This window comes from Henckelia pumila, chromosome 3, assembly GCF_033568475.1.
Source record: "Henckelia pumila isolate YLH828 chromosome 3, ASM3356847v2, whole genome shotgun sequence".
NCBI classification, from domain to species: Eukaryota; Viridiplantae; Streptophyta; class Magnoliopsida; order Lamiales; family Gesneriaceae; genus Henckelia; species Henckelia pumila.
Genome location: NC_133122.1, coordinates 117,386,272 through 117,405,123, shown reverse-complemented (window position 1 = coordinate 117,405,123; position 18,852 = coordinate 117,386,272). Strand labels below are relative to the sequence as shown.

General features: G+C 34.8%; 1 protein-coding gene across 1 annotated transcript; it reads right to left on the bottom strand.

The window, feature by feature from the left end:
• Positions 1–16,702: 16,702 nt before the first annotated feature.
• Positions 16,703–17,254, bottom strand: LOC140889358 (uncharacterized). Its single transcript, XM_073297073.1, has 2 exons — positions 16,927–17,254; positions 16,703–16,881 (listed from the first exon to the last, which is right to left on the bottom strand). Exons 1-2 carry the CDS (start codon positions 17,252–17,254, stop codon positions 16,703–16,705), a joined length of 507 nt encoding a protein of 168 aa, XP_073153174.1.
• Positions 17,255–18,852: the final 1,598 nt, after the last annotated feature.

The window sequence follows — 18,852 nt, the reverse complement described above, 5'->3', positions numbered from 1 at the left end:
GCCCCACCTATTATCATGCACACATACAAAACACAGCAATAGCCGGATAACTCCGGTGAGAAATACAATTCCAAGTATAAATAACATAACATGCGAGATAATAAACATGAATACAATGCATGTTTCAAAAGAAGGCTATCAAATCTGATAACAATAGAATCTCGGTTCTTGGGAACTTGGGGAATAAAATCTCAATCAATCACCAAATCACCAATCGAGGTGAAGTCAAGTATCTTATTTTCCCTGAATTTGGTGCAACTATAGTGAGTCATCTAGCTCTAGAAGTAAATCTACATTCCATTTCACTCAACTATATCCCTCCAAACGTCATCTGCACTCCAGGCCTTTCAGCCCTCTGTGATTTTCAGGCTGGAGTTCAAGATGAATGCAACATAATCTGTATGCATTAAAAACTGTAAAGCATCTTGAACATCTAATCAAATAAGCAAGCAAAGAAACAAAATCATCAAAATCACATAAAGACATATAAGGAAACAAGTATGCAATTTACAAGGGAATACTCGATAATCATATCTATCTCGAGTGTTCTATCCCATCTAGATATGCTGTCATTTATACCTTTCAATTTCGAGTCTAAAAGTACTTCAAATTTCAAACCTTCTTAAATATTTCTCGGTTCGAAGGCTACCGTCTCGACTCAACACACTTTGATACCAAGCTGAAAATGGAATATGAATGAGCCACAAACTCAGCTAGACATTCAAGCTAAGCTTAGCTAATTTAATAGACTCAAACGTGTAGAAATTCTGAAACCAACGGCGTAACAGCTAAAAATTGATAACCAAAACGATATCCAAATCAATCCAACATATCCAATACAAAACATCAGTATATCAGCCATATTTCAACCGAAACCAGCTCAATCAGAAATGAATATTTTCGAATATAGCTTCAATAATTCATATCAAATCCAAACGACGGTATTTTACCGATCCGTCTTCGAATACATATTTGGTACTAGCTCATATACGTATATATCCAAGAGTAATTAAAACCCATTGTTGCGAAATTTACGCTCGCAAGCGCACGATTATCATGTTTTAGTAAAGAATGAGTAAAGTATCGATTCCACGAGGAGTAATATGAAAATATTCAATACTTGTAATTAAAATAGTCTTAATTTTATTTAGAAAATAAAATTTGGAGATTTTTTGAAAACTTAAATAAATACTAAAGAATTATCAAGCTCAAGCACACACAATTCTTAAGAAATTATCAATTAGAGAGAAATTGTCTAGAGGTTTTGATTTCACTTGGCCTCGACAATATTCAATCCTAAATAATCTAAATCATGAATATCTTTCAATTAATAACCAAGAACACTTATATTATTCTATTCCCCTCTCCCGAGAAACAAATAGAGTGTATCAACCACAGATCGATTTAAATATCCCTATTAAAAATCTATAGGCAGTGATATTTGTAAAACGATGTTCCTTAAAGGTTTTATTAAAGTTGTATACTCTCCAGAGCTATATAAACAATTAACAGTGTAGTTTCTATTGATCCTATTCAAAATCTCCTCTTCCGAGTGCCGGATTCCAAATAAATATAACAACTCAATTTATGGACAGTAAATTAAGAAGACATTCAATGCTAGAAACACAATTAATCTACAGAAATTCAATTCATTAAAATCAAAGATTCATGAATATGTCCCAACCAAGCTACATCAACCTCTAGACTAGAAAAATTTAGTTCATACTCAAATTCATAGCAACCCAAATCATGTTCAATATCTCAAACATAATTCAACAAACAAAAGGAATAAATAAAAAGAAATAACAAAGCCGCAGTCTTTTTTCCGTGTCCGGTTGAAAAGTATTCGTCTTCGTTCCAAGCAATCTTCAAATCTCGATCCCGAAATCTCACAAAATTGCTCTCAAGATTATTGTGTTTATTGGCGGCTGATAGATCCCCATTAGGTCTGTAAAACTCCCTTATATACTCCCCAAGAATCGTCCAAAATCAACCCAAAGATATCTCAAAGTTTCCAAAATTACAAAAACAATTCGTTAGAAAATTCGCGACGCGCGGGCGCGCCTCAAAAGTCACGCGACCGCGCATAAAGTTTTGGATCACAACTTCAAAATTCTCGGACACGCGCGGGCGCGCGTAATGTCTAACGCGGGCGTGCATAAGTCTCTGCTTCAACACTCTAAAAACACTCCAGGAGGCGCGGGCGCGCGTGATGGCTAGCGCGGGCATGCATAAGCCTCGGGTCCTTCTTCATATTTCCTTCAAAATCTTGGACCATCTTCACTCGTTTTGCCTCTTCTTTGACTCCTTTGACTCCATCCATCATAAATTCAATATATGCTTTATTTACTACATCCAACACAAACAACAACAAATTTCACATAATTCCGCTCGAAACCAAACAATTATCCAATAATATCAATACAAAAAAAGTGCACAAAATGCACTTATCAAATTCCCCCAAACTTAAATGTTTTTGATAAGATCATAATATTTATATTTTTAGTATCATATTTCTCGGGTTTTTATCTTTTGCATATGTTAATTGGTGCGGTTTTATCATGTTTTGTAGTTGGAGGAAGTTTGATGATCTTGGCAAAAATTTGGGCTAAAAAGTTGAATTCTATCACATTTGAAGTTGCCAAGAAAAAATTTTGAGAAATTGAGCAAACCAGAAGAGGTCCTGGAGCAAGGCGTGGGCGCTGTGTTACTACGTTTTTACTGTCTGGTGGGAATTGAAGATTTCATAATTTGATAAGAAAATACCATATTTTAGGAATTATAAATATGGTATTTAATTTATGGAAGAATTTTGAAGAGAAGATTTTTAGATAAATAAAGATAGTTGGAGATTTTCTATTTAAAAACAATATCTCTACATTATCTTTTTAGTTAGGCTTTATCTCTTTTTGAATTTTTTGGGATTTTATTTTTTTTCCTTTTTTCTTAGTTTTAGACGTTAGTTTTAGGTTTCTTGGAGACAGATTTTTGTTTTCTGCTTTGCGCGTTCTGCATAGCAAAAGACAGTGAATATTTTCTTCTTCTTTTTCTTTTCATAATTTCTAGGTTTAATCTTTAATATTTTTAGGGAATTATGGAGCCAACTATGCTTGGCTAAGTTTTCATTTCTGATTCAAGGATATTTTTCGGTATTTCGATTATCACTGTGAGGTTATGTGTTTAAATTGATGTTTTTGTCTGTTTCTAGTATTTGTTAATTTATGATTTGTTTCATGAAAGTTGTGGGTCAATTAATCTGACAAATTAATTTTATTTATGATTTTTTATTGCTAACCATGAGTTCAGTGATCCGTAATTGTCATGAATGATTGGTACTTGAGTAGCGATAGATTATGTGTGTTGTGCTATCATAGCATGTTTGATCTAAATAAATTAACGGAACTAGATTTAACAGTTGCAACTATCTCGATTGTTAGATTTTAGGATTAACTGTTTTCACAAATCGAAAAGCTATTTTTAATCAATATGAAACTCTATCGTGCCCAGTTGGTTATTGATAAGTTTTGATTGGATGCTGGGTTTGGTCAATTAAAATAGGATAATACAAAAATCTTAGTGGCTATCCCTATGATTTTAAGGTTAATTGCTAGAACTTCATGAATAAATTATTTGTTAGCCAATGATCAGTGATATAAAATATTTGGTCAATTAAAATAGGAGAACACAAAAATCTTAGTGGCTATCCCTATGAATTTAAGGTTAATTGCTAGAACTGCATGAATAAATTATTTGTTAGCCAATGATCAGTGATATAATTGAAATACGGAAATTCCTTGAATCAGAGTTTGGTAAAATATTTAAATTTTCTCTTTTAATTATTTGTTCATCTCATTTAGTTAATTCTCGCATTAGTATTATTATTTTTATTTTATTTCTTCAAAACCAAAAGCCCTCCTTTTAGTTACATTTACTTGAAAGAAATAAATACCCGTTCCCTATGGATTCGACCCTGCTCACCATTATACTCATTTTGTTAAGGAGTAGGAATTTAAGTTTGGTGGCTCATCGACAGACCTATCAGTTTTCTAGTCCCGAGCAAAACCAATCAAGACTCAAAATCAAAACACATAATACTCACTCAAACAAATCAAGACCAACCAAGAAATACTATGAATTACTGGCCTCAGCAATATATTTATAAAAACATTTTTCATCCAATCATATCGCACCTATCAATTTTTATTTTCAAACAAATGCATGCTAGTGAACATAAAAAACTTACAAATCCCGCAACTCACGTTCAAAATACTCTTATCCAAATCAATTCACACATTCATAGATCATAAGGACTTTATAAGGTAAAAGGATCAAACAATAGGATAAATTCAGTTGAAACGCAAAATCAGGTTATTTCACCAAAGAAAAATTTGTGCGTGTTTTGGCCAAAAATTCATATTCATTAAAAGTGTCAATCAATCATCCATAGGCTAGATTCTCGCAACCCTTCTCCACTAGTATATTGGGCAACTGTGACTCGGTCAATAGAACTTAATTGGCTTGTAAATTAAGATCTGACTAATGGCTACAAATGAAGGAATAAGAATTCAAAAGAAGGAGTAATTTATGCTCAACTTTAAATTCCACTCCTTTTTTCATTCACTTTCACATCTATTCTTCACTTCAATTTTTTTTTTCTTCATCATTTCTTCTCTTTCATTCATCATTTTTCTTATTCTTTTTTTTTTTCACAAACAATTTTATTTTTCACCTCTTTTTAACTACCTCCTTCTTGACTTCTTCCACCACACCATTCCATATTTACAAATATCAACTAGGAGCACATAAAAATTTTAGCATTCAAATTACTCCCTTAGTGGTAGGAATTAGTGTTTAGGCTATTCATAGGTAGTCAATGCAGAACCTTGAAATGATGACGAATGGGATTTATCACACGTTTACACGCATGCCATTCGATTTTCAATAAGGCTCAAACAAGGTACTAAGGATAGTTGAATCAAAAGGTAGCATGAAAGGCTCAAATGATTTCAGAAAAATTGCCTAAATCATTCATAATCATAGTTATGCCCGTATTGCGCCTCAAAGGGTGTCCGAACTAGTTCTAGACAATCTCAATTCAAAAGTAAATCACATGAATTTTAACCAGTGCAGAAAAGAAGTTGTAACGCCCCAAAAAAATTAATTACCGAATAAATTAGCAATTGAAATAATTATTGAGTTGATGAAATAATTATTATTGCTAATGAGATTATAGAGTGTATTTACAAAATATACGTGTCAATTAATCAATGAGTTTGATTATTTTTAGAGATCTGGAATATTTGACATTTTGGAATAATTATTGAGATATTGAAATAAAAATAATTATTTATGTCAGATAAATTAATTTGGAAGGATATTTGACCGAGTTGACTGGTCAGAGTCTAAGTTGGACTTAGTAATTAATTTGGAAAAATTATGAGTCCAATTGTATGGTAAAAGCCAATAATTTCAGAAATGGTATTAATAGATGTGGATTGTGTGTACCGGATAAATATCAGATTTAGGACTAAATTTTACCATTTGATTATCAAATAAATTAGTCCGAGACCCGAAAATATCGGGTTAGTATAAATAGAAAACACGCGTTGAAGCATCAGAAAAGAAAATACAGAGTTAAGATTTTTCCCTAATTTTTCAAAATTCCCGACCAGGTACTGTAGCAGTCCATGTTTTTTATTTTTCCGGCCATTTATCGGAGCTCCGATCAAAAATCCAAACGGTGGATTGTAGCCAAGATCAAGACGAATCTATTGGTATAAAGAAATCAAAAATCCAACGGTTGGATCGCTGGGAAATCAGTGATTAACAAAAGAATTTCGCTAAGGTACTATTCATCATCTTCTTCGCCAAGATTTTCACGCTTTTAGATCGTTTTTATTGGTTCTAAAGCTAGTAATCGATTCTTTGAGTTGTGGGGATCATTTCCTTAGCTCATGGGAGCCTTTTGGTGCAGAAACGGCGTAGATCGAAGCCCCAAAAGTTTATCGCCGCCGCCTGGTTTTTCTCCGATCGCCAGCACGTCGGACCTCCGTTCAGGGCATGGCTTAGATGGTTGGAATTTTCTCGTTGAGCTCTACGTATTTGGAAAATTTCATAATTTTTGGAGAAGTTTTGCATCGCCGCGTCGCCGCCGTCTTCTTCGATTTTCCAGCGACCTCCGGTGAGTTAACCATTTTTTATTGTCTCGACGTGATAGATCCAAATATCCAAGTTTCGAGGCGAGATTCGAAACAGTGAAGTGGTGAGGACGCGATAAAGTTTGCAAATTTATCAGTCAAAGTTTGACTAGAGTTGACCGATGTTGACTTTTGTATATTATGTTATTTTTCGCAGATTCGATGCTAGTCGAGGATATTTAAAAGCAGGGATCAGCAGTTTATGAGTTTGAACTTTTCCAGACTTGGAAAATTGAGGTATGAGCTGATGTTGATTTTCGAAGGGAATGAATACTCGAGCGAGTTTGAGATTCTCAAGTTCCCGATTAAAATCACATACTTGCATGTTTATTTGATTATTTGATATTGAATGAGAATTTGAATGATTTAATTGATTTTTGATATTATTTGAAAGACATGAGTTTGTCTATACGAAATTGTTTGAAGTAAGTGATTTATATATTCGATTTGAAAATCATGAGATTGCTTATTTGAATTACTTCAATGATTTTCGATATTATATTCTTGAGTTTGAATATACAAGTTGAATGTGTTGACATCTTCGATACATTGATGTTTGAATACACAGATTTATTATTTTCGATTCGATTAAATTGCATTTAATTCTTATGCATTCATCTTGAGCCAAATTTCTTGATTTTTAGAGGGCTGAGTTGCCCAGATTCGAATTAGACGTTTGGGAGCTATATCGAGTGGCCTGGGATGTTGAGTTCCCCCAGTGTCAGCATACTCCTATAGTTGCGCCAAAGTCTAGAGGTTTGTGACGCGTAGCACCACCCCGAGCGGGAGCGTAGGTGATTAGTTGCGTGATCTTGACCTCGGGATCCCAAACGATTGTCTGATATTCCTTTGATTATCTGATTTGATAATCTTGATTTTTAAACACATGCATTTCATTTGCATTTTCATTGAAGAATATGAATTCATATTATTATTTTAATATACTTACTTGATATTACATGTTACGTTGCTTTTACTGGGATTTTATTCTCACCGGAGTTATCCGGCTATTGTCTTGTTTTGTATGTGTACATGACAACAGGTGGGCAGGAGCTAGTCAGAGTCGGCATGGTTAGCTCGGGATCGAATGATAGATGTGAGGCATCGATTTAGGAGTCGAATAACTTTTAGAACTCGGTTAATTTTTGAAGCATGATTTTATTGTCGAATTTATTGTATTGCATGTATTTTAAACCCCGATTATTTTTAGAATTGATATATATCTAAGACCGAGTTTAAAATTGTTTCTTTAGTGAGCCAGAGATGATCTCGCTCGAGCCGTATATTTTTATAACACTCGGGCGAGACACTGTTCTTGATAAAAAAAATTTGTTGATTGTCTTGGCTCATTTACTTATGGATGATTATTTTACTATTCAAGATTAGATGATTAGAATCGAGGTCCTCACATTAAGTGGTATCAGAGCGATAAGATTCTTGGAATGAAATAGTAGTGAGTGAGCGGGGTAGATCGAGTCCGCTTGATTTATTTTCTTTCGCATGTGATTGATTGATTTGTTTAAATACATGAATTACATTCGAGCATGCCTTACTGATTTCAAACTATCTGTTTACATGATTATGTGAATTGATTTTTTTTAAAGCATGCATTATATGAAAGAGTATCAGAACTGAATTCGAGATGAAAATTTGAACCCTCATGCGATTACATGAGTATGATGATTAGAGGATGATCGAAACTGAGTTGATAATTTTGATATTCCGAGAATTGTGCTTATGTGAATATTTGAGATAATTGTGGAGTCGATATGTTTGAGATAGCTAGCAAATCAGATTTGATTTTTAGTGAAAGACTTCTTGCTCCGAAAGATTGAGATTATTATAAGAAGTTGAGGTTTATTAATTGTTGAGCAGGATTAGATTACATGTGAGATTTTATTTATGATATTCTGAATTGTTATATCTTTGTCATTATCAACTGTATCTCCCTGTTGAGCAAAGAATTGTATGCTCTCGAAACTGAGAATCAGTAATGATGAGAGATCTAGAACATGATTTTATGAAGTTTATTTTGATTGATTAATGAATTCGTATGATATTTTGGGTTGTCTGCATGAGATTATATGCAGGATTTTGTTTAAGATAGATAAATAAAAATCAAATCAAGATTTGATGAGGTTGGCTAATGATGTCATGAGGTTGACATAATAAAGATGAGGTCTGTTCCTGAGGAGACTGAATTAAAAACCCCTTGAAGCTTTTGTGGTTGAGCTTGACCGAGGTAAGAATTGATGTTTATTTTTTTAGCAATGATTGAATTGATTTGTGTCAGATGAACCTCAATACATAATAGAGATAGGACATCGATATTAAGAATTTCAAAAAACTTTAGAATGAGATCCGATTTGATCAACGATTGTAATGAATGGGTAAGAATTCTCGAGGTAATAATTTTATTGATCTTGACTTATTGACGGGAAGAATGTGGTGTAATTTTTGAGAGAGTATTGTACAATACTCTGAGATCAAAACTAGATGTTTTAAAAAAACCAATTATTAATAGATGATTCGATTTATAAGAAATGATAATCTTGAATTGTGTGTGATATCAAGAGATTGAGTAGAAGTGAATTGAGATCGGTATATGAATGAACAGATTGTATTTGATTACTTGGATCTAAGATGATTAGATTTGGATAATAGCTTGAATTATCGGGAATTGATCTTAGTATGCGATACTTTTGAAAGATGTTAGTTAATTTTCAGAATGTCAAGACTAATGTGCTAAACTTTTAAGATAAGTAAGATTGATAGAATATTTTGAGAATTTATTAGGTCCCAATCGACGATATCTAAATTTTATTGATGTATCCAATATTGTTCTTACAAAAATGATGATTTGATCGAGTCTTAAGAGAACATGTAGGAAATTCTAGCATGGAATTGATTCGAGGAGTTATTGTGATTGTAAGAGTGGAAAAGTTATAAATTTAAGAGTTTGTTGAGGAGAAACTATTTTCTTATATAATAAGAGGATAATTAGTGCTTTTGGGATAATATCGATTTTAGTTACAGTTGAGTCTTTCTTTCGATTAATCTGAAAATACTTGAATCCTATTGTAGTTATGCATCCTTGATTCACATAACATTGAATTCGATGAGAATTACCTAATGGTATCGATTGATATTTGAGTATGAACTTGGAAATTGAAAATTCTTAATATTTCAAATTTTAATTCTGGACATTGATATTGATTTGAGTGAAATTTGATTCATTTGTGATCTCGATTTTATTTTGACATCGGATTATGCCATGAGATTGTATCTCTTTTTCGATGACTGCGTGCGGATTCCTTGTGAGTGAGGCCACGTTGACAACCATGATTTTGGTTTGCCTTGATGATGGGCATGATGTCATACCCGATGATGGGTGATCACCTGATTTGATATTGATTGATTGGCTCACATCATTTATTCATTGAGCCTTAGAATTTGATTTATTCACCCCTTGTATTGAGATTCAAGTGAGTTGTTTTCACTTAGCAGAGATTGTTATCCAGAATTCATTCTATTGATGATCATGATTTGAGAGAATCTCTTTGATATAATTTTGATTCCAACTCGAAGAGTCATTGATTATTGATGAATATCTTCGGTATTTGTAATTTTATTGGCTCGTAACTAATAGAGATAGATAACACTATTAGAATTTATTGTTCGACTAAGAGAGATAAAGTTTTAGTTTAATGATAGTACATATTTTTGGTATTTTGGGTGAGATTTTGAATCAGAATGGCCGTGGATTGAATAGATGATTTGTGATGATATTGAATTAGTTTAGCGAACCCTTCGGATTCAAATTTGGGTTTTTAAAGAACATTTCATATGTTTTAGAAACAATTGATAGGATTCACCCGATGAATCAGTGATATCGGATTTATCTTTTGATCTTTGGATTTTGTGATGATTGTTCGGGAATTTAAGGAATTTTTGCGGTAAATTTCTATTGATGGACTAAGAGCATAATTTTGAATTCAGAAATAATATTGAATTTTCAGTGTTAGTAGAGATTTTTGAATCTCGTTAGTAGCATTCGAATTTGATTTCGTGAATTGCTAACACCTGAGAACAGAAAGGGTGAATAAGAAGAAGAAACTTGAATTAGTGAAACTGGTACCGAATAAGTTCCAATGCAGACAGACAAGTACAAGGAGTATTGTTTATACTTGATGAGATTAATTCGATTTTGATTTTGATTTTGAATTGATATTGGAAGAATTGATAAGAATTTTTGAATTATTTTGGATTGTGATTGCTCCATGATTGCGAGAAAAGATTGTGACTTGCAGATGAATATGTGATCTTACGAAATGACATCGAAGAAAGAAATTTCCGATATTGAATTTTGAGATATTGTGAAATGATTGATTGATCGAAATTGACTTATAAGGCATTAGAAGAAGGTCGAATTGTTTGAGATTAACTGAGTATATGAGTTTCAGATGTTAGGAACTGTCTGATTGACACAAGTTTCTCTGAATTCTAAACTTATGGATTGGGTTTAGTTTGAGATTGATTGATCAAAGATTGAATTATGGACTCGTTAGAGTTATCAACTAACAGCAGATATGATCTAATGACTGAATTTAGCTCACAGTTAAATATTCAAGAAACTCTTTATCCTTGTCTCATCAAAGTACAATAAACTAATTTCAGACTGTCCGACAATCAGAACAAACTTTTCTTATATCTTTTTTGAGGACATTCTATGAGCCTTAGTGCTAGATTTTGGCACTAGTTTGCCAGATTCATGACTTTGATTGAATGTTCTGATTTGAACTATTAACAAGAGTTTAGAGATTACTCTTTCGAAGCGATATACGAAGAGTACTGCAAATTTTCTCATTTCGAGAATGATGTTTCTGAAATACATCAGTTGTAGAGTCAGATTTGACCTGATATTGTCATAGATGTCAAATAAAGTGATTATGATTCCGAATAGAATCAGAACAGTGCGAGACAGATGTGTCAGAATTGTAAGTCTTAATTCAGACTTTAATAAGGGAACAAGATTCGTTACTTTGTACTTTAGAGAGATGAGACGGAATTGAGTGAAATTTTGAACTACTTTGATTGATCGATAACAGGTGAAAAATACACATTGCGTACCAAAAAGAGGAGTAGTTCTAGAACAAGTTCATTCTAGTTGTTTCAGTATGATGACTTAATTAAGAATCTAAGAAGTCATTTGGAAGCTAGAACAAGATTTGTGATAGATAATCCGAATCTCTTTATTGCAATGAGATTGAGTACAGACTCTTTCGGATCGTTATCTGATGTGCTCAAATTGCATACAATTTCGAGGACGAAATCAATTCTTAGAGAGGGAGAATTGTAACGCCCCAAAAAAAATTAATTACCAAATTAATTAGCAATTGGAATAATTATTGAGTTGATGAAATAATTATTATTGCTAATGAGATTATAGAGTGTATTTACAAAATACATGTGTCAATTAATCAATGAGTTTGATTATTTTTAGAGATCTGGAATATTTGACATTTTGGAATAATTATTGAGATATTGAAATAAAAATAATTATTTATGCCAGATAAATTAATTTGGAAGAATATTTGACCGAGTTGGCTGGTCAGAGTCTAAGTTGGACTTAGTAATTAATTTGGAAAAATTATGAGTCCAATTGATTAATAAAAGTCAATAATTTAAAAAATGGTATTAATAGATGTGGATTGTGTGTACTGGAAAATATCAGATTTAGGACTAAATTTTACCATTTGAGTATCAAATAAATTATTCTGAGGCCCGAAAATATCGGGTTAGTATAAATAGAAAACACGCGTTGAAGCATCAGAAAAGAAAATACGGAGTTAAGATTTTTCCCTAATTTTTTGAAATTCCTGACCAGGTACTGTAGCAGTCCATGTTTTTGATTTTTTCGGCCATTCAGTAGAGCTCTGATCGAAGATCCGAACGGTCAGATTGTAGCCAAGATCAAGACAAATCTATTGGTATAAATAAATAAAAAATCCAACGGTTGGATCGCAGGGAAATCGGCGATGAACAGACAAATTTTGTGAAGGTACTATTCATCATCTTCTTCGCCGAGATTTTCACGCTTTTAGCTCGTTTTTGTTGGTTCTAAAGTTAGTAATCGATTCTTTGAGTTGTGGGGATCATTTCCTTAGCTCATGGGAGAATTTTGGAGCAAAAACGGCGTAGATCGAAGCCCGGAAAGTTTATCGCCGCCGCCTGGTTTTTCTCCGATCTCCGGCGCGTCGGACCTCCGTTCAGGGCGTGGCTTAGATGGTTGGAATCGTCTCGTCGAGCTCTACATATCTGAAAATTTCATAATTTTTGGAGAAGTTTTGCATCGCCGCCGCCAAACCGCCGCGTTGCCGCCGTCTTCTTCGATTTTCCGGCGACCTCCGGCGAGTTAACCATTTTTTATCTTCTCGACGTGATAGATCCAAATATCCAAATTTCGAGTCGAGATTCGAAACAGTGAAGCGGTGAGGACGTGATAAAGTTTGCAAATTTATCGGTCAAAGTTTGACCAAAGTTGACCGATGTTGACTTTTGTATAATATTTTATTTTTCGCAAATTCGATGCTAGTCGAGGATATTTAAAAGCAGTGATCAGAACTTTATGTGTTTGAACTTTTCCAGACTTGGAAAATTGAGGTATGAGCTGATGTTGATTTTCGAAGGGAATGAATACCCGAGTGAGTTTGACATTCTCGAGTTCCCGATTAAAATCACATACTTGCATGTTTATTTGATTATTTGATATTGAATGAGAATTTGAATGATTTAATTAATTTTTGATATTATTTGAAAGACATGAGTTTGTCTATATGAAATTGTTTGAAGTAAGTGATTTATATATTCGATTTGAAAATCATGAGATTGCTTATTTGAATTACTTCAATGATTTTCGATATTATATTCATGAGTTTGAATATACGAGTTGAATGTGTTGACATCTTCGATACATTGATGTCTGAATACACAGATTTATTATTTTCTATTCGATTAAATTGCATTTAATTCATATGCATTCATCTTGAGCCAAATTTCTTGATTTTTAGAGGGCTGAGTTGCCCAGATTTGAATTAGACGTTTGGGAGCTATATCGAGTGGCCTAGGATGTTGAGTTCCCCCAGTGTCAGCATACTCCTATAGTTGCACGAAAGTCTAGAGATTTGAGACATGTAGCACCACCCCGAGCGGGAGCGTAGGTGGGTTAGTTGCGTGATCTTGACCTCGGGATCCCAAACGATTGTCCGATATTCCTTTGATTATCTGATTTGATAATCTTGATTTTTAAACACATGCATTTCATTTAAATTTTCATTGAAGAATATGAATGTATATTATGATTTTAATATACTTACTTGATATTACATGTTACGTCGCTTTTACTGGGATTTTATTCTCACCGGAGTTATTCGGCTATTGTCTTGTTTTGTATGTGTACTTGACAATAGGTGGGGCAGGAGCTAGTCAGAGTCGGCATGTTTAGCTCGTGATCGAATGATAGATGTGAGGCGCCGATTTAGGAGTCGAATAACTTTTAGAACTCGGTTAATTTTTGAAGCATGCTTTTATTGTCGAATTTATTGTATTGCATGTATTTTAAACCCCGATTATTTTTAAAATTGATATATGTCTAAGACCGAGTTTAAAATCGTTTCTTTAGTGAGCCAGAGATGATCTAGCTCGAGCCGTATATTTTTCTAACGCTCGGGCGAGACACTGTTCTTGATAAAAAAAAATTTGTTGATTGTCTCGGCTCATTTACTTATGGATGATTATTTTACTATTCAAGATTAGATGATTAGAATCGAGGTCCTCACAGAAGTAATCATCTGCAGTAAATGATGATCTTCAACAAAATTTAGAACATGTACCTAAAGTACCCATGTATATCTCGTGAAAGCTCAAAGGGAAACTAAGGTAAGTTCCAATGAAAATTAGGCCCAAGGATCCAAAAAATGCCTCATTCATTTCTATGTTTGTATGTTTGAACTAAGACTTAAGCACAATCATAGAATATATAAGAATTCATTCATCTAATTAGTTCACCAACAAAAATTCTTTTAAGTACAATCATGGATTTGAAATAAAAGCAAAAATTTGCATCATTGGCCAAGTGTTATTCATTCTTTTCATGGTTTCTTGAACTTAACTCACATTCTCACAACAATTCTCTATTTACCAACCTGACACACTATTCTTGTTAAGAAATCCATCCAACCACCAACACAGCACAGAAAAGTAGACAAAAAGAATAAAAGAAAGCACACAAAAACAAGAATAAAACTCAGCAACAATTTCCAACATGATTTTATCAAAAAAAAATCCCCCCCCCCCCCAAACTAGGTACATTCATTATGCTCAATGAATTAATCAAGAAAGAATAAGGACATGTACCTCAGACGATGATCGTCAGTGGTTGCCGCCCTCATCACCATCAACACCATGGTTAGGGTCCGAACTACCAAAAGTAGGTGGCCACCGAGGATAAGGAGGAAACGGATGAGCCGAGCTCGCAGCGTGAGGAAACTAGTGGCTCAAAGCATCAGTGAAACTCAGTATATAGTCCATAAACATGTTATTCCTTTGCTGAAATTGCTGAAATTCCTGTCGGTGCTGACGCATATCAACCTCAAGGGAAGTAACACGTGCATCCAAAGAATGAGGTTGAACAGGTGGTGGTTCAGAAACTCGACCGGCTGCTGCTCTAACATTGTATGCTCTTCTGGCCGCACGTTCTCTCAATTCATTGTCAGATGGAAGACGATAAGATGACCCACAGGGTATGAGAGCCGTGGGCTTTAAAAGTTCTTCAGTGGGGCACCAATCAACTCCAACAGCTTCACACAAATCAGTAATAATAGAAGGCAATGCAAGGCCCCCCTTGAATGACCAGTAAAAACATTCTGAATAGTTTCTTGGCATATTTGACCGACATCTACAGCTTTTTCCTCAATAATTCAGTACACAAGAATCTCCCTCTCTCTGGTGACCTCATGGTCGTGATCAGTGGGTTTAAGTCTAGCGCAAACAAGATTGTACCACTGCTTGGAATCACTAGTTCAGTCAATCTTCCGCAGCTTTGATGGTTTGTGATCACTTACCATCCTCCATTCGGCTCCCGCAACACATATTGTTTGAATAATGTCATTATAATCAATCTCCCTAGACCTATACGTAGCATATTCATCAAATTCCACTGGTGGAATTTGAAACAAGGTATTAATCGACGCGGAGTCAAAAGGCACCATTTTTCCTCTCACCAACACCTTGAACTCGACGTGTTTGACTTTCAAATTCGCATTAAATTCCCTGACCAAGGACACCACTGCTTCTTGTGGCTGTTTAAAAAATTTAAGCCACTGACACTCTAGTACTTCATCACCGACAAAGCTTCTAATAATTTCATTCGGCTCAAATCCAATTGACGTATCAAACCCCCGCTCCGGTAGAATGCTTTTAGATAAAAGCGAGTGATAATTCTCTGCAGCTTTATCATCCCAGAAACGATGATTATCAAAAGCAAGGGCCGAAGAAGAGGATTCACCCAGCTTCGTTTTCTTCTTTGGAGCCATATGACAAACACTTAGAGGGCGAAATAACAAGCCAAAATTCAATAAGAATAAGCAGCGGCTGTGACTCCCCCAAACTTAGCAACTCAAGGCACAAACACACTCGTCACACAAACAACAAACGAGCACCAACAAGAATACCCAACTCAGAAATCAACAAGTCAAATACAATTTCGCAACACCACCTCACTATCTCAGTCAACCAATAAAGATAAGAATCGGCAACCCCGGAATCAGAGAAACTTACCACCGAATCATGAGTATATCGTAGCAATAACCCCCAACTAGAAATTTTTGACCTGGAGATCGATGGTTGCCCGCGGTTTAAACGAACACTAGATGATGGATAGAAAGACTAGAAAAAGAAACGAGATGGAAGAGGGATGAGGATTGGAAAGTTGAATTTGGAGAGTAATCGAAGATTTGGGAAAGAAGGTGTGAAGGGGTGGACAAAGAGGGAAAAAATCGGGGTGAAGAAAGGGGGAAGAATGGAAAGAAATCGGGTGTTAAAAATAGCAAGAGCGGGCGCACAGGTAGGAAAGGCGGGCACGCATAGGTCTCGGGCCCGATTTAGTTTTGCCGCACAAGGGACGCGCGGGCGCGCATTGATCTGAAGCAGCCGCGCATAAGTCTCTGGATTTCTCATGGTATTCATAACTTTTCACGCGCGGGCGCGCATAAGGGTATGTTGCATTACTCCATTTTTAAATTTCATGAGGCGCGGGCGCGCATAAGCTGCTGGAAATGCGTTCCTAAAAAACAAAAAATAAGCCAGACAGGCAGAAAAAAATTGAACTTACGAAAAACAAATAAACTCAAAGACTAAAGAAAATTTAAAAAAAAAACAAAAAGAAAATTTGGGTTGCCTCCCAAATAGCGCTTGGTTTATAGTCCTCAGCCGGACTTTCACCAGATTTAGGCAGGGTTGTTTAGCAAAGTGCTCTCAGTACTTCGTACTTCGTTACCAAAATAGTGTTTAACTCTTTGCCCGTTCACCTTGAATACCCTTCCATCTGTACATCGAAGCTCAATTGCACCGTGTGGATACACCTTCTCCACCGTAAATGGTCCAGACCATCGGGACTTCAATTTTCCTGGAAACAATTTCAGACGGGAGTTAAATAACAATAATTTCTGACCTGGTTCAAATTCCCGAGGTACAATATTTGTGTCATGCCACTTATTTGTTTTATCCTTGTAGATCTTGGCATTCTCATATGATTCACTTCGAAACTCGTCCAGTTCATTCAACTGTAATTTACGCAACTCCCCAGATACTTCAAGATCCATATTCAGCTTCTTGACAGCCCAAAATGCTTTGTGATCTAACTCCAAAGGCAAATGACATGACTTACCGAACACTAACCTATAGGGCGACATCCCAATAGGTAATTTAAAAGCAGTGCGATAGGCCCATAGAGCGTCATCCAGCTTGATTGTCCAATCTTTCCGATTTGTCTTCACCATTTTCTCCAATATTTGCTTGATTTCTTGGTTAGAAATCTCTGCCTAACCATTGGTTTGAGGATGGTATGCACACTCCACCTTATGCCTGACACCATACTTAGTGAGAAAGGTATTAAAAATCTTATTGCAAAAATGCGTACCTTCATCACTGATTATTGCTCGTGGTGTTCCAAACCTTGTAAAAATGTTCTTCTGCAAAAACTTTACTAACACATGAGCATCATTAGTAGAGGTGGCAATTGCTTCCACCCATTTCGACACATAATCGACTGCTAATAATATATAAGTGTACCCAAAATAAGGGGGAAAGAGACCCATAAAATCAATACCCCACACATCAAACAATTCCACATCTAAAATATTTGTGAGGGGTAATTCATGCTTTCTAGATATATTTTCCGTTATTTGACACTTATCACATGATTTCACTAAGGTGTAACTATCTCGAAACAGAGTAGGCCAATAAAAACCAGATTGTAGTACCTTAGCAGCAATCCTGGTTGCTCCAAAGTGACCTCCGTAGGGCGAAGAATGACATTGATCTAGAATTTCTTATGCTTCTTGACCGGCCACTGATAAGTGCATTTTGTATGCATTATTTCATGTTATTTTTATGTCTATTTTGTGTGCATTCATATTATTTTTATATGTTTTTATGTGTTTTAGTGCATGTGTGTGTATTTCACTCCTTGGGTTAATTTTGTAGGAAAATATATTTTTGAAGAATGAATTCCGGACCAGCTTTGTTCAAAAAAATCAAATTTACTTTTAGATAGCTCCAAATCCGATCTTCACCGTTCAGATTAAAGTTCAAAATGTTTGAAAGCTTCTGTCCAAATTTCAGCTCAATCCGATGGCTATATCTTGAGTTATGAATTTTTTAAAATCGTCGCTCGGTGCAGAATTTTTGTACTGCGCGCGCGCGAGTTTCATGTCCAGGCCTCTGTTTTTATGTGTTGCGCGCGCGCGAGGCCTATGCCGTGCATGCGCGCGTGTTCGGGGGTCATATGTGTTCCGAAAAATCCTTGTTTTGAAAGAAAATTAACTGGTAGGCGTTTCGAACCATATATATACAAGATATAACATATTTTTGAGGGTTTCAAAGTTCCAGAACGCGCACAACACAGAGGAGGCGGCTACAAGGCTTGGGAGAGAATATTTCTTCTTTCTTTTCTTCTTTTTATTTTTATTTTTGAATTATTGTTTTTAATTATTGAGTAGTTTATTTTCAACCAAGACGGCGTGATTGGGCCGAACAAATTTATGTAAAAAACTTGGATGTTTGTTTGGGATTTTTTAGAGTTGATTTTATTTTATTGATTGTCAGATTTATATTTGTCTTGTAAATAGTCTGATCAACTGTTTGCTTGCATGTTAATCAATTCCAAATCGAAAGAGGAGGTTTTGATTTTGATCACTCTGATAATTAACATATTGTAAAACCGACTAGAAATAGAATTCGGTTTCAGTGTGCGGTTTAGGTGTAAACTGAATTTTCACAAATATTTAATGCATTCAAATTTGATTAGAATTACGAAAGATTAGTTCATCAATATTTGAATAGGTTTGATTGTTTTAGAAATAGACCTTTGAACAAA